General features: G+C 44.5%; 1 protein-coding gene across 5 annotated transcripts in view; it reads right to left on the minus strand.

The window, feature by feature from the left end:
• Positions 1-234: 234 nt before the first annotated feature.
• Positions 235-23,271, minus strand: part of PSMF1 (proteasome inhibitor subunit 1) — a 43,666-nt gene continuing 20,629 nt past the window's right edge. For 3 of the 5 annotated variants that reach the window (XM_036311611.1, XM_036311609.1, XM_036311613.1), the window contains 4 exons: positions 20,198-20,383; positions 4,505-4,558; positions 3,024-3,182; positions 2,041-2,467 (listed from right to left, as the gene is read on the minus strand). In XM_036311611.1, coding sequence (XP_036167504.1) covers positions 2,416-2,467; positions 3,024-3,182; positions 4,505-4,558; positions 20,198-20,383 — 451 coding nt within the window. In that variant the 3' untranslated portion in view covers positions 2,041-2,415. Of the gene's footprint in view, positions 1,284-2,040; positions 2,468-3,023; positions 3,183-4,504; positions 4,559-20,197; positions 20,384-23,271 lie in introns of those variants that run through there. The other 2 variants (XM_036311612.1, XM_036311610.1) reach the window with 1 other exon arrangement.

Here is a 23,271-nt window from a genome sequence, read left to right on the forward strand (position 1 = left end):
CAGAAAATAGACCAGTGGTTGCCTGGGGCTGGAAAGGAGTGAATGGAGAGTGGCTGTTAGTGGGTATGGGGTAGTTTTTTTTGGAGTGGCGAAAATGTTCAGGAATTAGGTATAGTGATGGGTGTACATAATGCGGATACACTAAAAACCACTTAAATGCACACTTTCAGAAGGGTGAACTTCGTTAAGTATGTGAATTATATACAAAGTTATTTAAAAAAGAGAACTAGGTTATTAAGTGCTGATATTTATTAAGGCTCCAACCTTAAGGTTCCAAAAAACAAACCCGAACCATTCCCATTTGCTGCTTGGCAATTACTTATGGCTGGAAGCAAGGATGTGGCCCGACTACAAGCACAGACAGCTTGACCTGGAAGTTCCTAAAAGCCCCTATGGAACTAAGACATCATCTGTGTTACTCAATGTCCTTGATGCAAGGAGACCCACACACAAAAATGGCCGATTCTTCAGATGAATCACTAAGTTTCTGTTTTCAGAAAACAGAGTATGTATTGGACTATCCTTTCGACCTTTGCTACTAGTAAAACTAAGTGGCAAATTTACTGTTTTGATCTTGTCTTTTCTTTGAGTCAGGGTCCAAAAAGTGATCTACCCCCCTTCCCTGCTTGTCAGATGGTCTCTGCTCAGATGTTCCTTTAAGCCTCCTTTTAGAGTAAAGGATGCTTTTATGAGTAAATTGCCTATGTCGTTCTGGTAGCAGGTATGAGCCAACTGCAAAACAAAAACATTCCATCTTTGCTGGCCCCTGGGGAAGCAAACTAGGATTGATGACTACATTTGCAGCTCTGCCTGACCCTGGGCCCTTCTCCAGAGCACACGTGTTCTAAAGGACCAAGCTGGTCTTTTACTAGGTCAGTGCTAGAGATGGGGTCTGCCAGAAATGCCCAGAGAGCCCACTCATGCTAGCCTCTCCACCCTGGCCCAGCCTCCACATCTTAGGTTGACCGTGGGCCTATGGGCCAATTTATTTTACCCCTAACCCACTCTCCGGCAGGGCAAACAGGGAGTCCCAGGCTATAGCACATTAGCAGATACCTCAGAAAGGCTCTGGTAGCCCCTGCCCACAGAGAAATAATATGTCCTAATTTAGGGGAAGGAACCCAAGGAGCTGAGAAGTGAAAGGACCCAAACATGGCTGAAATGCTAGTTGTGGAGCCAAAGTGACTAGTGCTTTGATGTCTTGCGTCTGAGCCTGGTGCTCTATGGTGCTCTCTCCACTCCAGCATAAGGTTCATCACTGACCACATCTGTCAGGCCTCGGGCTGAAAAGGATCCGGAGAACACCAAGGTCAGGCGGGCCTGGACAGAGGGCACAGGCTTCCAGGGGTGGGGCTCCCTCGGGGTGACTGCCTTCCTGGGCTGTTTCTTGTGCTTGACTAGTTCTTCCATTCACCCCAGCCAGTGGCTTTGAGGCTGGCCTCCTGCTCTTCCCGGAGTTCCACACTGTGCTTACATGGAGCCTGTGCTCGGCTGGGCCCCACGGAGGGTGAGAGGCACAGAGTCAGCCTCTGTAAGTACCACATAAAGCCTTGAACCTTCATTCTTTTCCTTCTGCCCCAGTTCCCAGGGGTCGGCATACATAGCAGACATCAGAATGGGAAGGGCACCTCAGATTTCATAGGTGGCACAAAGCCATGGGAGGGGAAGGGACTTAGGGTCACTCAGTAAGTTAGTGGTAAAAAGAGATTAGCGCTCAGGTCTGTTGTTTGTAGGCTGCCACTGCCCAGGCACAGACTCAGGACTGGGTCAGGTAAGGCAGAATTGGAGGGTTCTGCCCTCCACAGAAGCACGCAGTCTCTCTGCAATGTCCCTGCCCGTGTGAAACCATCCTTGTGACCTATGAGGTTTCCAGTCACTCATTTTCATCCATGCAGCCATACTGGGACCCATCCTGGTGATGTCAGGACCCAACAGCAATTTATGAAGGGAAGGTGCCTGAGAAGTAAGAATGGGCCCTGGGAAGGAAAAGTCATTTAGCCCCACAAAGATTCAAGCTCATAACTGGAAGGAACTGTGCAGTAAAGAAAAATGGAAGACGGCAACATGACTTCTGTATTGACATTTGGTTCTTAATAATAACATCCAAAATGCATTTTGTTCTTAAAGTGCTGCACTGGGTGGAGGGTATATGTTGCCGGAGTCTCCCTTGGGAAGTGGGGAGGAGCTGGTGGTGAGAGAGACTGACTTCTCTTTGGGACCTATATGCAGCCAAGTGGAGAGCTGCAGCAGGTGCTGTGGCTCTGACAAGGAGTAGGGAGGCAATCCCAGCCAGCCTGCCAACACATGGGCAGAGTCCCTTGCCCCCAGCCCGTAAGAACACGGTTGCTGATGGGGCCAGAGGTGGTAGCTCCAGGAGAGTGGAGGGAAGGCTGGGATGTTACATTCTTGAGGCGCTCACAGGTACATGTCATCGTAGCCCGGCGGGGGGAGATGGTCTGGGTTAGGTCTGGAATGGAAAGAGGGGCTGGTGAGTTGGAGTGATGGAGGGCCAGGGGCACACAGGCGGACAGGGCCCTGAGCTGAGGGAGCCTGTACTCCAGAACGATGGGGTGGTTCGTGCAGTTTAAGAGCACACGTGTACTCCAGTGCCAGACAGCCTGGGACTGAATCCTGATTCTTCTCCCTTGGCTAAGTTACTTCATCCTTCAAGGCCTCGATTTTCTCTATCTACTAAATGCGGACAGTAATATCTATCCATGAGTGTTGATGAGGATCCAGTGGGTTCCTGACACAGCTCAACACAGCAAGGGAGTCGCTCCTCCTCCCCTGGGTCCTCTCTGAGGGGAACTGAGGGGAGAGAGGCACTGAGGAACGGGGTGCTCCTGGAAGCTTCGGGGAGAAGGGGGGAAGGCATCTGGCAGGGCCTGGAGGAGGCTCCACTCTCTTGCCAGTGGGGGATGGAGCTGCTGGCATCTGGGCCTGGTGTGATGCCTTTGTTCCTGCAGCACTGAGATGAGCTGTCATCACGTCCTACTTCTCAGCATACCTGAGTGAATACCTACCCAGCTGGGCTGGTCCCAATGGGTCCAAAGGGGTCAAAGCGCGCTCCTGGGGGCACAGCGCCTGGAGGAAGCCGGTTTGGGAGGCCGGAGGATGGGTCAATAGGTACTCTTGGGTAGCCAGATCTCAGAGGATCCACAATCATGCCACCTCTCCGATACCTGAGGCAAGAAGGAAAAATGGGTCTGCAGGTATGGCAGGGAGCTATTGGAGAAGAGGTGAGAACAGACTAAGAATGCCTGGGTTTCTGCATGGTGGCTCAAGCAGACACACGGGGATGGCTGCCTGAGCACCAGCAGGAAGTGGGCAAAGAACATAAATAGCACAGTCTGGACCTTTGGCTCTCCAGGGTCCCTGAGCGTACAAAACTGAGACTCCTGCCATGACCTGTACCCAACGGGAGCAATTTGATCAAGAACAGGTGCCAGAACTCGCCAACGTCAATGCAGAACCATCACGAGGCCCTGCAGAGCACTACTTAGGTCTAAGGACTAAGAATAACATTGAGACAATCCATGCTGCTAGCTTCTCTGCTGTTCATTTAAAGAACCTCAGGGCCATCTATGGACTGCCTGTGGGTCTTCCATCTGGCTTCTGACAGCATCTCTCTCATGGAGTTCCATGGACCCAACCTCATGTGCTCAAACTAGGACACATGTGCTGACGTTCCCTAAACTTTGAGGTCACTGTTCAAGCTTAACTGTGCACTTCTGTGACTTCATCACTGTCTAAAAATCAGAAGGTCAGGCTGGGACACTTTGCAGCACAGGTTAAAATCTAGTGTGACTCATTCAGAGAAGAGAGTGCATAGCTGAGGCTGTAATGACTTCAGTGGGTGTGTGACAAGAACCATCCAGAGCTTATTGGGGATTAAAGACTCCCCTTATCAAGCAAGGTGACCTCTGAGTAGCCCTGAGATGTCCTAAGGCCTGTAGCCCACACCCGATAAACCCACCTGGTATCCTGCCCTCCTAGGAGGGGCTGCTGTCCTCCACAGCACAATAAGGGCCAGAAAGGACAGAGGAGCTGCCCGCAGTGCTGGCTTAGCCCCTCCCCCACACTCAGAGCTCTCCTGCACGGCTCCAGGCAAGGCAGAGCAGAACAATGGCAATGACTTCTCAGCGCCTCAGCAACAGACTGGCTCCTTCACCCCAAAGGAAGACTGATGAAAAGCTCTAGAACAGTGGTTCTCAACCTTCCTAATGCTGCGACCCTTTAATACAGTTCCTCATGTCGTGGTGACCCCCAATTTCACTGTTATAAATTAAACATAATTAAAGCATAGTGATTAATCACAAAAACAATATGTAATTATATATGTGTTTTCCAATGGACTTAGGCGACCCCTGTGAAAGGGTCGTTCAACCCCCAAAGGGGTCGCGACCCACAGGTTGAGAACCGCTGCTCTAGAATTAGAAGATGAGCTGAGCTGAAAAGCCAGGAGAGCAAGCTGTATTGCTGCCACTTCCCCAGCAGTACTCACCCAAAGGGGTCTAGGTCCTCTCCCCCGACAGCAAATGGGCCCAGGGGATCACACCTGAAACAAACAAGGGACAATTACTGTAAGTCCCAGAGCAGCCAGGCACCTGGGCTCCTAGGAGCCTGAACCTGACTCCCAGGCTTGGGGACAAGGGAAACCCCTGCATGAACCATAACACAAGGGATATTTCAAAGTGGCCCTTGGCAAAGACTAACACTGCTAATGTTACAATGGCTGAATACAAAGCCACAAAAGATGGAGAATCCCAATCTATAGAAAGAAAAATATTAGCAGTGGTAACCACCACATAAATTTTATTTTATTCACACCCTTCTCAAACTCTTAAACTTTGGATAAAGAACTTAGACCAGAAGGTTATTCTAAAACGCAAAACCAAAAGCTCAGATTTAAAAGCTTCCAAGGGTAGAGTGAGATGTGTACTCACATACAGCGAATACAGTGCTTCTCAACCTTTTTTTTCCTGTTTATGCACTATAGCCCACTGGAGGGCCACAAACCATTGTAACTGCTAAGATTTTTTTTCACCCCTCTCCCATTACCCTCATTGACAATGCATGAGCTAGGAGAATAAATGGAGATTCTGTATTATATAATATATATGCCCACAAAATAGATCTTGCTCTCAAAAGCTTTTTGTATCTTTACTATATTCTTTGATCCAACAATTTTATGTCTAGGTAGCAATCTTAAAGAACACTTAATTCAAATTAAAGTATCTCCATACAAACTAATCAAGGGAAATGGGTCAGCCTAATTGGGGACCAGTTAGGAACATTAGGGCATATCCCTAAATGTGGCCAAGGAAACAATGCTCTTAGAATGTTTTAAAATGATGTGTAAAAATGTTTATGTTCAAATGTTAACTGTGGGAGAAAAAGGGATTATCAATAGCCTAAGAAATCAACTGTGAAAAGCATGGGTGGGTGTGGATAAATAAAACTGGAAAGAAGCGTACTGAAAATATAAACAGTGGTGAGTTTCTTCTATTTCTTCTATAAAGAATATGGATATGAATGTAATAAAATAAAAAAGATTTAGTATTTGAACAAGTGGTCTTTGGAATTCTGTTCTTTGTTACTAATGTTGTGGCCCCACCCGATAACAAAGAAACAGAATTTCCGGAGGATGAGGCCCAGAAATCAGGATTTTAAAAAGATTCCCAGGTGATTCTAATGTGCAGCCAAGGTTGAGAACCACTGATTTAGATGGACTATGTTTCCAAGGGAAGTTATTGTTCCCAAGCTTTGGTCATGGAGCTGGCAGTCAAAGTCTCTGGTGGCCTCCCACCATCCTGCCTCACTGTTCAGACCAGCGGGTGCCAGAGGGCAGCAAGCATTTTACCTATCCCCACAAACTGCTCCCTTCAGAGCAGCAGGCAGAGGGGCTTCTAGTGGCTATAAAAATGCCTGGGAGAACAGTCTGATGGCTCCTGAAACATGCAGCCATCTCCATTTCTCTCTCCTGGGCCACAGAGGAGGAAGGGGAGAGAAAATGGAGAACAATGGGGTCTAGAATGGCAGCCGCAAGGCCAACCCCAATAATTTGTGTACTTGAAACTGTTACAACATATCCTTTAGGCCAGTGGTTCTCAACCTTCTGGCCCTTTAAATACAGTTCCTCATGTTGTGACCCAACCATAAAATTATTTTCGTTGCTACTTTCGTAACTGTAATGTTGCTACTGTTATGAATCGTAATGTAAATATCTGATATGCAGGGTGGTCTTAGGCGACCCCTGTGAAAGGGTTGTTCCACTGCCAAAGGGGTCGCAACACAAAGGTTGAGAACCTCTGCTTTAGGCTCACACTCAACACATGCACCCTTCAGTGAGCTCATTATGGCACATGCGCAGAATCCATTTTAAAGTAGTCTCTGTCCTGGAGGTGCTGACTGAGGCTCTAGGGCAGGGGTGGGCAACCCCTGGCACGTGTGCCAAACATGGCACGCCAGTAACTTTTGCTGGCACGTGAAACCCTCTCTTATAATCTTCCATTTACAATTTTTTTCTTAATATCGACTTTTTTTTCAGATAAATTCAGTGTAGGTGCATCTTAGATAAATAAATAATTTTACATAACAAGTTATCTTAAAGACCATAGACATGGATTGACGAGAGAGGGGGAGAGCAATTCCAATAGTGTCGAAAACGAACTACTGAGGAGTTGGGATGCCATTCCAGAAAATTTTTTCTGTTTAAAAAACTTTGCAACAGCGTTACTCTCCATGTTTTCATCCACATACGCTTGTGAATCTTTGTTCTCAGTGATGAATTTTGTTAAGTCTCGTAATAGGAGTAGCCTGACGGATGAAAGTAGTAGCTTGTGCATGTCTCTGAAGGTCACGAAATATAAACCTGATGTAAAATCTCTGTCATCAGTGATGCAGCAGCAAAAGTCCCACTGATAATATCAAACGGAGTCATAAAGTTTTCTGTCGGACTATCAGTGTACATGTATACATTAAAAAATAAATGTATTTTTCATCATCATATACTGTGTTTTTGTCACTCGAATGAATTTTATTATTTCTTCAAGGTTCTTCACAAACGTACACCTTAAGAGATATCAAGTAGGCGTAACATGTTCTCAAAAAATTAGGGTTGGCATGCAGAAGAATTTTGAGTCAGAGATTTTGCTGGTTTTGGCACGCACTCACAAAAAGGTTGCCCACCCCTGCTCTAGGGCTTAACATAAGAAAGTAACTTTTGCACATGGTCCCTGAAATCCAGCCCCCGCTACTTCATCTGGTAATCAACGGAAGGAAAGAGTGTTGTATAATTAACCCGTAGGCACTTCTTGGCTGGCCCACAGGACAGTATGTCCCAGCTCCAAAAGGGGCCCCTTTAAAGGATTTGAGGTGAGTCTAGCCCAGCCGTGGGCAAACTACGGCCCGCGGGCCGGATCCGGCCCGTTTGAAATGAATAAAACTATTGAAAAAAAAGACCGTACCCTTTTATGTAATGATGTTTACTTTGAATTTATATTAGTTCACACAAACACTGCATCCATGCTTTTGTTCCAGCCCTCCGGTCCAGTTTAAGAACCCATTGTGGCCCTCGAGTCAAAAAGTTTGCCCACCCCTGGTCTAGCCACAGTTTCCTTCTTATATGCTCCCCCTCCTCTCAGACACACAACACTCCTCTCCTGGATACACAACGCCGGTGGGTGCCATGCCAATGGCTGAGGTGCTCTGGGGAACTGGAGCGGCCTCAGGGCTGGGATTAAGAGATGGGCGATGGGCTCTGGGCTCTGGGCTCTGAACTCTGGGTGGGGAACTATCTAGCTGGTTGGCAGGGGTCTATCACCAAACCTCTGCATCCCCGTCTTCTATGATGTAAGTCTAAGTAGTGACACTCACAGGGGCTGCTATTATGGTGAAACAGTGTGGCCATGAACAGATTTGCTGGCAGTTTGAAAGGCCTGGAGGGACGATTAACAGCAGCCACCATTTACCGTGAGCTTGCTTTGTGCTAAATTTAGTTTTTAGAAGATTAAAAATTTTAATTTTCGCCCTGGCTGGTTTGGCTCAGTGGATAGAGCATCAGCCTGCGGACTGAAGGGTTGCAGCTTCGATTCCGCTCAAGGGCATGTACATTGGTTGCGGGCACATCCCCAGTAGGGGGTGTGCAGGAGGCAGCTGATCGATGTTTCTCTCTCATCGATGTTTCAAATTATCCCTCTCCCTTCCTCTCTGTAAAAATAATCAATAAAAATATATAAATTTTTTTTTTTTAATTTTCTGAATAGGTAATGCATTCACCAGTTTCAAAATTCAAGAGTAAAAAAGGATACACACATCCATAATCTTAGGCTAGCTGTGTTTTGGAATTCAGAACTTTTCGTATTTTAGAAAGGCCAGGTAAGTACTGTATATTGTGCAATGCTCCCAGGCAGCACCCTGTACCCAATACCCTAATATTTCTGCAAAATAAATGAATAGTCACAATTGGGATAAATGAAAATATAAGGAGCTTCATGACACTTTAGGTCAGGTTTTCCTATCAAATAAGGTTCAGGACCAACCTGATTTTGGGGAAAAACAAACAAAACAACATACCATGGTTTTCAGATTTCTTTTGATTTCAGAATTATTGTTAGGAGATTATGGACTCTGTAAAAGTAAAAACCTCCTTCTCACTCTCCGCCCTCCCCAACCTACCAAGTCTTTAGTTTCTTGTATGTCCTTCCAAGACACTCTTTGCAGCAGCCCTCTGACTATGTGAACTTGTTAGTTCAGAAAAACAACTGACAATATATGTTGCCAATGATAAAATTCAAGCTTTTAAGTGAAAATTAGCAATTTGGAAATATGTATTTATCACTAATTTGATGGCTTCCCAATAATGATGCTGATGAGATTGGTAATATTAATGAATGTGATTTTTTTATATTGTGTAATAAAATGTATCAACATTGAGCAGATCTGCACATCTCAGTCAACCAATATTTTCAAACTATTGATACATGATCTAATATCATGCATGGGTAAAAGATCCACTCAAAAGCATGAAAGAGCAGTGGGATTTAAATGTAATCTATATATATAAAAGCCTAAGCAACCGTTTGACCATTCGACTGATCGCCATGACACGCACTGACCACCAGGGAGCAGTCAACTTGGACAGATGAAAAGAGAAACAGGCGATTGAGTCTATGAAAGATTGCAAGCAGGTGGGGCTGAGCTGCAGTTTGCATTGGGCGACCAGGCCATCGGCCCAAATTCTGCTGCTCCCCAGGCACCACTCGGGAGGTGCAGCGCCCCCGACCCCATCAACACCTCTGGTCGCATCCTCCCTGGGCAGCCGGAACCAAGGGATGGAGGGAGGGAAAAAAGAGACCACAAACTCCATCCCTAGCGCCCACCTCCTCCTATCAGACCGGAGCTACCCCAGGACTTGCAGGATGTGCGCGAAGTGGGTGTCCTCGCTGCACAGCTACTGTGACTCCCTGGTCTGCCCTGGGTGACCCTTGGGTACTCACCCCACTTCTCTGAGCCTCAGTCAGCTCCCCTAGCGAGGCCATGGGAGCTCCACCCTAGGGACCCACTTTTCCACAGCTGGGTGCAGCAGACCAGGAGATGCAAGGGGTGGCGGTAGAAGACTTGAGGGGGTGGGGGTGGGAGGGGCAGATGCTCAACTGACCAGGATGAGCGGGGCCAGGATGAGCTGGAGAGGCTCTTTCCCAGTGCTTCGCGCACTACTACATCCCTTGGGGGATGTTGGATGCTGGTTTCAGCACTATCCACGCCGAGGGACCCCACCAGTGCACAAATCTGTGCACTGGGCCTCTAGTAATGTATAAAGCGTTCACTAACATGGATTTGGATTCTAAATTACAACTAACCCTTAAAAAAACTATCACATGTCAAGTTCTGGTGAAATGCAAAGAACACCCATGATTATTTGAAAAGCTTATTAAATGATTTCTCTCTTCTCCAACAACCTTTAACAAAAACATTATCACTTACTAACTACAGAAGCAGAAATGAGAATCTGTCTTGTCTTCTATGTTAGATATTAAAGAGAGATTTGCAATAATGTAAAACAATGTCATTCTTCTCACTAATATTTTCTGTTTTGGAAAATATAGTTATTTTAATAAAATCTCTTACTTATTTTAACATATAATGGGTTTATTACTGTCATTTTTAAATTAAATGGCAAAATGTGTATTTTGAAATGTTGGGCTGTAATTTCTAACATGATAAACACTGACAGACATACCTCAGACAAGAGCTCTTTGGGGTCCTCAGTAATCTCTGAAAGTGCAAGAGGGTTCCTAAGACCAGAATGTTTGGGATCTGCCAGCATGGGAAATATACCTCAAGGAAGTTAAAATATATACACACACACTATATATATAATAAAACCCTAAGATGCAAATTGACCAAACAACCAGTCACTATGACGTGCACTCAATGCAGAAGCTGCCCCCTGGTGGTCAGTGCGCTCCCACAGGGGGAGTGCTGCTCAGCCAGAAGCTGGGCTCACGGCTGGCAAGTGCAGCAACAGAGGCAGGAGCCTCTCCCGCCTCCGCGGCAGTGCTAAGAACCCCTCTGAGGGGTCCTGAACTGTGAGAGGGTGCAGGCCGGGCTGAGGGGAACCCCCCTCCCCCAGTGCACGCATGTTGTGCACCAGGGCTCTTGTACACACAAACACACACACACAAATTTTCATAGTGTGCAATTTAAAATGAAATACTGGAATGCTAAAAATACCCCACCCCCCTGAGGTTAGGCAAATGATAACATAGCTGTATTATATAATATCAGATGCTAAAACCATACTTAATACTTTAGTCAATGAATTATGAAATTAAAAAAATATAGAACACAAAATATTGGGAACATAAAAAATATGTAAAGATACAGACTGGGATTAAAAATGAATTTTGAATGACATAAGAGCTTTATAGCTAAGGATTTATTTTTAGCAAAGCTGGTTAAGCATGGGAAAAATTATTTTTTCAAAATGGGGAACAGGATTTGGGACAGAGTCTCCTGACTGATGGAGGACAGATGGAGCAAAGGGAAATGGATTAGAATTGTAAATATTAACAACAAAAAAGTTAGGCTTATATGAAAACAAACAAAAAAAATCAACCACCTCCCTTACAGATGGGCTGTTTTCAGTAATTCTCCCTAGAGATCTCAGGAGTAGATCTACTTTTCACCCTCAATTCTCCATCACAATGGAATGTCCTCTCCATCTATACCAACATCAAACCCAGCATCAATCCAGCAGACACAGTAGCCTTTGATGAGCTCTGACATACCTCAACACACGGTTGGAGAAGCAACTCTCTTTATGCACTAGGGCAGATATCCCAACTTCGGTTTGCATTTGGAGGTTTATGGGATAGGCAAGATGAGGGTGTGGAAGGTGAGGGGTGAGACACAGAACTATGTCCTATGGGAAGAGGCAGAGGCTGCTATTTCCCACTGGGAGCATATGCTAAGCTTTTCAGGGATGGGGTAATTATCACCCTGCAATACCAGATGGGTCTGCTGCTGTGTTGCTCTTTCTCTACTCCCCAATCTAAAGCCCCACCCCCAAATTAGGCATTTGAGGGAAAAACAAAAAGGTGAAAGTGTGAGTGCTGGGCTGCCCAGCAACGTGGTGGTAGTGGTGGTGGTAGTGGTGGCTATAATAAAGGAATGGATGTCATTACAGACATCTGGGCTATAAAGAAAGGGGGTTGGTAAAGAGTGGGGGTGGAGGGAAAAGGGGGCTACAGAGAGAAGACCTGACAGGTTCAACTCACTAGTGGCTGACAAAAAACCTCCTACACATCCCGCCTCCTCTTCCAACGATCTGTTCTAGTTCAGTGTCCTAGTGCCGGAAACAGGCTCGCTTGAGAAAAACCTAATGGGGCGGGGGGAAGGAGATGGGTTTCTCCATGTGCTCCGCATTGAACTTGTACACAAACTGATTACAGGAACTAAAACTGAAGGGTGCGGTGAGGAAAGCATAAGCTGAGCCGGACCCACAGAGGAGCAAACCTCAGTCTTCAACCTCCCAGTTAGATACTTCAGGGAGGCTATGCTACTGCCCTACCACTGTCTCCTCCCCTGTAAAGTAGGATTGCACTGGTCTTCTCGTAGGGCTGTCTGGAAGATGAGTAACCACAAATGAAAGCCAAGATCTGGCCTTTACTCCTGTCCTCGATAAATGGCTGCCAGTGCTGATGTAAGGAAACAATGTCCATAAGAGCCTGGGTCTAAACACAGTCACTAAACACATCCTCTGGGTCAATTCCCTCACACCAATGTGGCTCCACTGCCTCAAATCCTTTTATGGGGGGAGGATACTAGGTATTTAAAAACATAAAACAAGGTTCTCTCTGGGGAGACCCTCTACTCATTACACCTTCAGTCTTGTTCTCATCTCTACTGTTGTCTGAATGGGACCTGCTAAGTATTTATTCAACGTTTACTATATTCTGAGCAATGAGCTCAACATGTGACATTCATCAAATTCAATCCTAAGAAACCTCTGAGACAGGAATAATGACCCCAAAGTGCAGATGAGAAAACCAAGGCTCCGAGAGGCTACATGTGCTGGCAGGTAAAGCTACAAGGTTAGGATTTGAACCCAGCCAATCAACCTCCAAAGCTTGTTCCTAACTGCCATGTAATACTCTCTCCTTGACACGGGGGTTGGATGGGAGGCAGAAAGAAGGGGAGTAAGTCCTGCCTGCCAAGGGTGGTGTGCAGGTGTGGTGAGGCTCGGCCTTCTGCCATACCCCCTCCAACCCACCAGGCTCTTTAGCCAAAAGCACTACTGCCAACAGGATCCTTCAGTGGTTTCCACCTGCCCCTGGGGAGAGTCATGTACTCCACACCAGGGGCCTTCCAAAACCCATCCCATCCTCCACAGCTGTTGTATCCTAGGACTCCAGGCACAAACTCTTCCTCTAATTTCAGGGACAGTCCCATGCATCTGGCCTAGTGTTCCCTCAGTATGAAACAACCCCCTCAAAGAAATGCTATGAAATAGTTCAGACACATAAAAGAAAAGCAGCTTAAAAAATACTGCTCTTCCCCAGAGAGACACAGCAGAGGTAGCACCTCCTCCAAATCCAAAGCCTTTCCCAGGGTACCCATGAAGGATCTCTGCACTGGCCTCTGTTAATGGCGGCTATCACTTTAATTTACTCCCTTGTTTTCAAAGCCAGAGGAAGAGTGTGTGCCTCCAGGGTCGGGGTCCAGCCCTAGGGATCTCTAACCCACAGGAAACATTTGCAGAATAGAGAACTCATCAAGTATGTGCAAGGCATAGTAAGTCCAGATGATGGAGCTACAACCAGTTGAAAAAGTCCATACTTGAAAAAAAAAAGCCAATAATCTTGGGATTAGACAAAAATAACTGAGTGGGTCAACCCCAGGCTAGGGGCCCGGGGTTCTGGCTAACAAAACACACACAAAGGGCAGGAGAGTGCAGAGCTGGCTGTGCCTGCAGCAGGCTGATTGGCTGACACCATTCCCAGGCTCTCTTCTCCATCTTGTGGGCCTAGCACAGTGGTCGGCAAACTGCGGCTCGCGAGCCACATGTGGCTTTTTGGCTCCTTGAGTGTGGCTCTTCCACAAAATACCACGTGCGGGTGCGCATGTACAGTGCGATTGAAACTTTGTGGCCCATGCGCAGAAGTCGGTATTTTGTGGAAGAGCCACACTCAAGGGGCCAAAGAGTCCCATGTGGCTTGCGAGCCGCAGTTTGCCGGCCACTGGCCTAGAACAATGCCCACATCTTCCCTAAAGCCTTTCTCAGCCCAAAGACCAAGAGCCTTCAACAGAGCCCATGCCACTCGCTTGGTAATTATCCACCTTGATAAGGAGTATTGTATCTTGTCCCTTCCCTGAGTGGGGAAGCCTGCTGTAGGCTCTCAACCACTCACCACCACCACCACCTACTCTATCTGCACCAGCTCTAGCTACCCTACCTGTCCTTCTAGGGCTCTGCAAAGGACAACCCTTCAGGCTGGAGCACCCTTTCTCTCCTGTTTAGAGGTCAGTTCCTTCTTGGGGAAGCCTTGCCTGACCACAAGTATGGTTCAGGTTCTGCTTCTTATGTGTTCCCAAGTACCTTGCTGTTCCCCTAGGAGATAAAATGAGAGCAGAGCCCAGATGCTGTCACTGGCCTTAGTGACTCACCCAGGGCTAGATCTAGTGAGCTCAATGAATAGCACAGACTTAAGAACCTAAGTGGCTCCTCAGCCTCTACATTTTAAAATAATTATCCATGAATGTCTGGATTATTTCTGGACTCTCAATTTTATTCCCTTGCTTTATATGTCAGTCCCACACTGTCTTAATTACTGTAGTTTTGTAGTAAGTTGAGAAGTATAAGTCCTCCAAATTTATTTTCCCCCAAGACTATTTTAATTATTTTGGTTCCCTTGCATTTCCATATGAATTTTATTTTATTTTATTTATTTATTTTTTTAAAATATATTTTATTGATTTTTTACAGAGAGGAAGGGAGAGAGATAGAGAGTTAGAAACATCAATGAGAGAGAAACATCGATCAGGTGCCTCCTGCACATCCCCCACTGGGGATATGCCCGCAACCCAGGTACATGATCTTGACCGGAATCGAATCTGGGACCTTTCAGTCCGCAGGCCAACGCTCTATCCACTGAGCCAAACCAGTTTTGGCTCCATATGAATTTTAGAATCAGTTTGCCAATTTCTAAAACAACAACACTAACAAACAAAACCTTCCAACAAAAACACTCTGGGATTTTGATTTGGATTATATTGAATATGCAGATCAATTTGGGGAGTATTGACAATATTAAGACGTTTTACCCATGAACACGGATGTCCATGGGTATCTTCCTTAATTTATATCTTCCTTAATTTCTTTCAACAATCTTTTGTAGTCCTCAATGGATAAATCCTATACTTCTTTTGTTAAATTTATTTCTAAGTATTTTATTCTTTTGGGCATTACTGTAAATGTGATCATTTCCTTAATTTCATTTCCGGGTTGTTCCCTGCTAATGTATAGAAATACAAGCAATTTTTGTGTATTGATCTTGTATCCTGTCATATTGCTGAATTTGTATATTAGTTCTAAAAAGTTTTTTTTTTTTAAATTTCCTTATTCTACATATAAGACCCCATGTCATTCGCAAATAGAGATTGTTTTATTCCTTACTTTCTAATCTGGATTCTTTGATCTCTTGAGTGATTGCCCTGGTACTTGTTACACAACAAGTACTATGTTGTGTAAAGGTAGCAAAAGCAGATACCCTTGCTTGTTCCTGATCTTAGGGCAGCCATGGGCAAACTACGGCCCGCGGGCCGGATCCGGCCTGTTTGAAATGAATAAAACTAAAAAAAAAAAAGACCATACCCTTTTATGTAATGATGTTTACTTTGAATTTATATTAGTTCACACAAACACTCCATCCATGCTTTTGTTCCGGCCCTCCAGTCCAGTTTAAGAACCCATTGTGGCCCTCGAGTCAAAAAGTTTGCCCATCCCTGTCTTAGGGGAAAGCACTGAATCTTTCTCCATTACATTGGAGGTTTGCTGTGGGCTTTTTACAGGTGTTCTTTATTGGGTTGAGAAAGTTTCCTTCTACTGCTGATGGCTTTTACCATGAAAGGGTGCTGAAATTTGCAAATGCTTTTTCTCTATTTGAGATGAACATGTGGGTTTTGTCCTTTGTTCTATTAACATGGTATATTATATTGATTTATTTCCAGATGTTAAGCTAACCAATTCTGGAATAAATTTCACTTGATCATGATGTATACTCCTTTTTATATATTGCTGGATTTGTTCTGCTAGTATTTTGCTGACGATTTTTGCATGTATATTGAGAAGGGATACTGGTTTGTAGTGTTCTTGTGATATCATTGGTTTGGTATCAGGATAATACTGGCCTCACAGAATGAGTTGGGAAGTGTCCCTTCTTCTTTTATTTTTTGAAGGAGTTTGTGAAAGATTGGTATTAATAAAAAAATAATTATTAAGGAAATTTTCAAATGGCCCCAAATAGTACAAATGGTAAATTTATGAATCCCCATGCATCCTTCCACTCGTTTCAATAATTATCAATATTCTACCACTCTTGTTTCACCTCTACTTACTTCCTAATGCCTGATTCTTTAGAGCGTGAAATTACTTTAAAGAAAAAGACTTCATTATAAATATTTGTAAAATATATATCTTTAACAGATAAAGACTTCTTTTCTTTTAATATAACCAAAATTTAATTGTTTCACTTAACAAAATTAGCAATAATTCCTAATGTTTTCTAATACCTGGTCTATGTTCAAATTTCTCCAAATGTTTCAAAATAATTTTTAGAATTACTATGAATCAAGACCCAAAGAAAGTCCAACACTGTATTTGGTTGATATGACTTTTATTAACAGTCCTCTCTCTCCCTTTCTCCCCCATGCCATTCATTTATTTGATGAAAAAAACAACAACATAAAACAAGGTCAATTTACTGTGTAAAAATTTTTCATGTTCCATGTTTGGCTCTATCCTCATGTGTCTGTTTAACTCATCTTCTATCCCTTATGCTTCTCTGAAACTGAAGGTTCGATCTAGATTCAGGTTGCTAGGAACTTACTTATAGAAGACACAATGTCTGGCTGTCCTACTTTCAGTGTTAAGATTGATCTATGGCCGAAACCGGTTTGGCTCAGTGGATAGAGCATCGGCCTGTGGACTGAAAGGTCCCAGGTTCGATTCCGGTCAAGGGCATGTACCTGGGTTGTGGGCACATCCCCAGTGGGAGATGTGCAGGAGGCAGCTGATCGATGTTTCTCTCTCATTGATGTTTCTAACTCTCTATCCCTCTCACTTCCTCTCTGTAAAAAATCAATAAAATATATATTAAAAAAATTAAAAAAAAATTGATCTATGGTTTCAGGTGCAATCAGTCTGATCCATCGATACTAATAAAAGAGTAACATGCTAATTAGACCAGACGTATTCCAGACGACCATCTGGAAGTCCTTCCGGACAAAGCCTGCAGGGTAAAGCTGCCCTCCAGCAGTCCCCAGCGCCAGCACCAGCGTCTGCAGCTGGCTGCAGCCCAGGAAACGGAGAAGCCGCCCACTCCGCGGTCCCAGGCCGCAGCCAGCCAGAGAAGCCACCCATCCACCCTTGGTCCTGGGGGAGATGGAGAAGCCGCCCGCCTGAAGTCCAGGTGCCTGTGCCTGAGGCTGGCTGCAGTCTGGGAGATGAAGAAGCTGCCTGCCCCGTGGTCCTGGGCTGTAGCCAGCCGGACTACCCACCTGCACAGCGTCCCGAGGGAGACGGAGAAGCCTCCCGCCTGCAGTCGAGGCGCCAGTGCCTGAGGCTGGCTGTGGCCCAGGAAATGTAGAAGCCGCCCACCCTGAGGTCCCAGGCCGCAGCCAGCCGGAGAAGCTGCCCACCCCACAGGCCGGGCGCCAGTGCCTGCTGCTGTGGCCAGGGCGAAGCCACCTGCCCACCGTCCTCTGAGGCTGCAGCCGGCCTGGGTGAAGCTGGCCTGGGTCCTGGGTACCTCTGGCTGGCCAGAAGGAGGGAAGCCTGGTCCTGGGTGCCTGTGGCCGGCTGGAGGAGGGAATTCTGGGTCCTGGGTGCAGGGCTGAGGCAGAGATGGTTAGGGGCAATCAAGCCAGCAAGGGAGCAGTTAGGGGAGACCAGGCTGGCAGGTGAGCAGTTAGGAGCCAGAGGGGTCCCAGATTGGAGAGGGTGCAGGCCGGGCTGAGGGACACCCACCATCCCCCACCCCGCCGCCCCGTGCATGAATTTTGTACACCGGGCCACTAGTCTATTATAAAATTCTCCATCAACCTTTTATCTAATGGTTTTAGCAACTACCGACAACGTGTATGACAAAGTTTGCAACATGGTAATTTTCTAATTCTTCCACTTCCTCTAAGGATAGGATTTTTTTTACTTTTATAATTCTAGACTCTAGGTCTATGATTCCAAAATTAGGATGGCACAGCCTTCAGGTGCCAATTGTGGAAGCTCTGGGGTGTTTTTGCTTGTCATAGTGTCTGCAGAGTCCTTGTGGCATTAACAGACAGAGGTCAGATGCTGCCTGCTCTACAATTCACAGAATCCTACATAACAAAGAATGCAATGCATCCCACACAACTTTTGAAAGTTGTTAGACATTAAAGGAGATGCAAAGCCTACATAAATTATCTGAGTCCAAGACTATTTTACATATGAACACAAAGTATTTTTCATACTGGTCTAATACAAAATTTTCCAGGAATATAACTGATGTAATTAAGAAACACTGTCCATCCATTATTTTGTTTGCCATTCTCCTATGGGCTGTTCACCATTTCAGAAAAGTCATGTTAGCAATAGCAACACAGTTTATATACTCAGTTGCTGACATGACTCATCTGTATGCGCCAGCTTTTGTTGCTGTCAAATTCAAGATAATTCCACATACAACAGCAAATATCTGACTATGTTTTCCAGTGAAATCTTGCTCAGGCATCTAAACAATGAAATACACATTATCTTATTATTAACCAGAGGCCCGGTGCAGGGGAGTAGGAAAGGGGTGGGGAGGGGTCCCTCAGCCCAGCCTGCACCCTCTTGCAATCCGGGACCACTGGCTCCTAACTGCTCATCCTGCCTGCCTGCCTCATCACCCCTAACCACTCTGCCAGCCTGCTTGATCGCCCCTAACCACTCTGCCTGCCTACATGATCACCCCTAACTGCTCGCCTGCCTGCCTGATTGCCCCTATCCACTCTGCCTGATTGCCCCAACCACTCGCCTGTCTGCCTGATCGCCCCTAACTGCTCGCCTGCCTGCCTGATCGCCCCTAACCGCCTCTGCCTTGGCCCCTGGTGCCGTGGCTTCATCCAGAAGGACGTTCGGAATGTCGTTCGGCTATCCAGTCTAATTAGCATATTACATTTTTATTATTATAGATTATTCTCTTTTTATTTCTCATTTATATTATAGTTAGAATTTTATACCAATTCTATTTGAAACTGAACATTTGGTAAGTAACAATATCTATGAATTCCACTTTGAGAGAGTAAAGGAGATTTCACAGAATATTTATTTTGAAATGGGCAGTGTGTCCAAAATAACTAAATTATTATCTACTTAAGGTCTAAAAATCTCCTCCAATTTGACTGCTGCCCAGGCCTTATTCTGAAATCTTGCCACCATATTCTGGTTACATCACAGCCAGAGTATTGTGCTGGGTGTGAGGATACCTGGACCCCAGCCCTGGCTCTGTCTCTTTACTAGTGGCTCGTGACCTTACAAAGGTCATCTTAACTTTGTTCCTGTCTGTAAAATAAGAATGTTAGACCAGATAAGCTGTTACAGCCTCTCAACCATTTTTTATTATTCTTTACTCTCCCACAGGACCCAGTATTTCTGAAGATTGCCAAAGAGACTGCCAATTATTACTTACTACAATAATTAAATCAATTTCCCATAAAAATCTAATCAAAAGTATATTAATTGCCAAAGAGAATAAAATAACAATGATAGTTAGCACTTAATGAGTGTGTATTATGGCCTCAAAGTGAACCTTCCTCCACCCTGCCAATCCTACTATTACTACTACATTGTGGATTCCAAATTGGAAAGTGCGTCTCAGCCAGAGACTAGTCTCCCTGGTCCTTCTCTCCTCCCCTGGAGCAGAAGTCTTCAGCCCTGAAGGCTGCTATGCTCATCTGCAAAGGTCTTGGGCATGATTTGTTCACACACCATGCTGTTTTGGAAAAGTTCTGAAGTTGTCAAAGGGGTCAGGGGACTCCAATAAACTGAAATAGGCAAGACACTGGGACTACATCCTCTATGGGACAGTACTTCTGCATCTTTGCACTTTCCCAAAAAGCCTGTCCAGGGCCCTGCACACACCAAGAGCTCTGGCATCAATAACTGAAGCACCTTGGCAGCCACGTAGGAGTATGCACACAAGCCCCATGGGCACTGACCCTGGGGCTGACTCAGAGGCTCTTTGTGGACTCCATAAAGGGGCAGGCAGCCTTAAGATGCTGGGTAGTTAGGTGACTAGTGGCAGCACAAGAACTCACTGCTCTACTTATGTCTTCTATCTCCATACACTAGGACTCTGACAAATCTGTTGAAGACACATAGGGGCCAGTGAGGAGGTCATGGCTGGAATCCTTCTACAGAAGCATGGCTGCCCACTGGGGGCTCTATACTCACCAGGAAGGAGGCCGGCTAATGTGTGGGTGCTGTGGGTGAATCCGGAGTGGGTCCACCTCTCTGGCAGTGGCAGGCGGAAACTCCCGATGGGGACTGCTTACACTAGCCTTGTCCCAAGGCTCGTGGAGAGGTGTGATGATTTCAGATGCAATACGAGACCGAAGTTCCTCACTGTTCCTGTAGGTCCTATAGGAGGTAGATGAGGTGTTAACTGCTCGTTGCTGCTTGGCAACCCTTAATACAGTATTTTGGTGGCTGCGACGGCCTTGACAGCTCTTGAAAGTACGCTTAGACTGTTTGCAAGGGTGGGAATGGGCCGCCCAGCGGGCCTGGGCGAGGGGGGCAACAGCCCGAGGTTGTCTACGAGATTTGCGCCTAAGCCTCTTAGGCATCTGAGTTGTCCCTCCTCATTTACCACCCCATTAGAAAGAGGTGAGAGTGTAGGGGCACAGGTCCTGGACTGGCTACTCCTCTGTACCCACCCATCCCATCCCACCCTCAATTATGTGTTCATCATGTGTCATGGGAAGGATCATGGAAGGCAAAGGCTCTGAGGGGAGGATAAACTTGGTTCCTGGTCCAAGTAGGCAGGGCTCTGGGGGCTCAAGGTCTAGTTCTGTCACTAACTCAGAGGCCCTTGGAAGGTTCCTCTGGGCCTCCCTTCTCTGCCAGTGAGAGAGAAGCAATGTGAGCTATAGATGAGGTATTGAGGCAGAGTTGGGTAACAGGTGTTTTAAAATGAGCCATATCCTAGGTCAAAAAGCAAACCTCACAAATGTTAAAAACTGAAATAATATGTTTTCTGACCATATGGAATAATATTAAACATCAACACAGAAAGGAAGTCTCTAGATACATGGAAATTAAGCAACATTAGTCTAGATAATCCATGGATCAAAGATGAAGTCTTGAAAAAATACAAAGTATTGAATAAAAATAAAACATATTAAAATATGTGTGATATAGCTAAAGCAGTATTGAGAGGAAACGTCATAGCATTAAATGCTTACATTGGAAAAAGTGGGGGAAAACATCATAATAAATCTCAGAGGGAAGGTGGGGGTGGGGGTTTAGGAGGAGAGATTAAGGAAAATTCTGACTTAAGAACCTAGAAAATGAAGATCAAATTAAACCCAAAGCAAGCAGTACGAAATAATAAAGAACAGAAATCAATAAAACAGGAAAGTAGTAGAGAAATTTAATTAAAAAGCTGGTTCTTAAAAAAAATGAATACAATTGATAAACCTATTGCAAGATCAGCAAACATAAAAAGAGAAGACACAAATCACCTGTATCAAGAAAGAAATGATATTTTACAACAGCTCTGTTGCTAATGAAAGAATAATAAGAGACTACTAAGAATAACTTAATTCAACAACTTAGACCAATTCTTTAAAACCACAAACTGTAACAACTCAGACAAAATGAAATAGATAATTTGAATATAGTAACTAAATCCATACTTAAGCACCCCCAAAAAGAAATCTCCAGGTCCAGATTATTTCAATGGATAATTCTACCAAACATTTAAAGAATTAATATTTTTTAAAAAGAACATCAATTTATAGTCACTCCCAGAAAAATACAAGAGGAGGAACCATTTCCCAACTCATTTTATGAGGCCAGTAATACCCTGATATCAAAACCAGACAATGAGTACAAAAAAAGAAAACTACTGACCAGTATTTCCTATGAACTTGGATGCAAAAAATGCCCAAAATATTAACAAATTGAATTAAAAATATATAAAAAGAAATATACACCACAGGATTTATTGTAGGTATGCAAGACTGGTTCAATATTACCATATCGATAAGTTAAGAAAAATCAAATAATTATGTCAATTGATACAAAAAAAAATATGACAAAAGACAGTATAGTAAATCTATTCATGAGAAAAACTCTCAACAAACTAGGAACAGAGGAGAACTTCCTCAATTTGATAAAGAGCATCTACAAAAAAAGCCCATAGCTAGCAATATATTTAGTAACGAAAGTCTGGATACTTTAGGAACAAGGCAAGCATATCCTCTCCCACCACTCTTATTTAGCATAATACTGGAAGTTCTAGCTCCTTCAATTTTGCAACTTAGAAATTCACACATGAAACCTACATGTGCATGTTGCCCAATGTCACCCCAGTAAAATTTAATTAAAAAAGCACATTCAAACCTGAAAAAAAAATTAAGCAAGAAAAAGCACACAGATTAGAAAACAAGAAATAAAACTGCCCCTATTTGCAGATGACATGATAGTCTACCTTGAAATTCTAAAGGAATCTATAAACTCCAACACTGTGAGCTCACCAAATATTTAATATACAAGACAGCATATAAGAGCAATACACAAAAATAAACAGCATTTCTATATACAAACAATGAACATTTGAAAATCAAAATTAAGAAAGAACTCCATTTATGATCACCTCTATTCCTGCCCCCCAATAACAAAAACATGTTCAGATTCTATGTTTAAAATTACAAAATGATCATGAAAGTAACCTAATTAAGACCTAAGTAATTGGAGACATACTATGTTCATAGTAAAAGTGTCAAGTTTCCCCATCATAGGTTTAACGATCAATAGGTTTAATGCAACTTCTATAAAAATTCCAGCAGGTTTTTTTATAGACACAAACTTATTCTAAAGTTTATACAGAAAGGCACAGACCCTAGAATAGCTAAAACTATCTTGACAAAGAAGTGAATGGAGGAATCATTCTACTCAATATTGAAGCTTACTATGTATCTACAATAATCAGTATTGTGTGAAGGGGCAGAGGGATAGACACAAAGATCAATGGAAAAAACAAAACAAAACAGAGAACCCAGAAATAGACCCACACAAGTACAGACTACTGATTTTCGACAAAGTTGCAAAAGCAATCCTATCTAATAAAAGAGAACAATGGTAATTAGCGTACGACCGCTACCCTTCCCATTGGCTAATCAGGGCGATATGCAAATTAACTGCCAGCCAAGATGGCGGCCGGCAGCCAGGCAGCTTGAAACTAACATGAGGCTTGCTTGCTTCAGTGACGGAGGAAACCAACGTTCCCTGCCTGCCTTGCCGGC

This window comes from Myotis myotis, unplaced genomic scaffold, assembly GCF_014108235.1.
Source record: "Myotis myotis isolate mMyoMyo1 unplaced genomic scaffold, mMyoMyo1.p scaffold_m19_p_58, whole genome shotgun sequence".
Taxonomy (NCBI): domain Eukaryota; kingdom Metazoa; phylum Chordata; class Mammalia; order Chiroptera; family Vespertilionidae; genus Myotis; species Myotis myotis.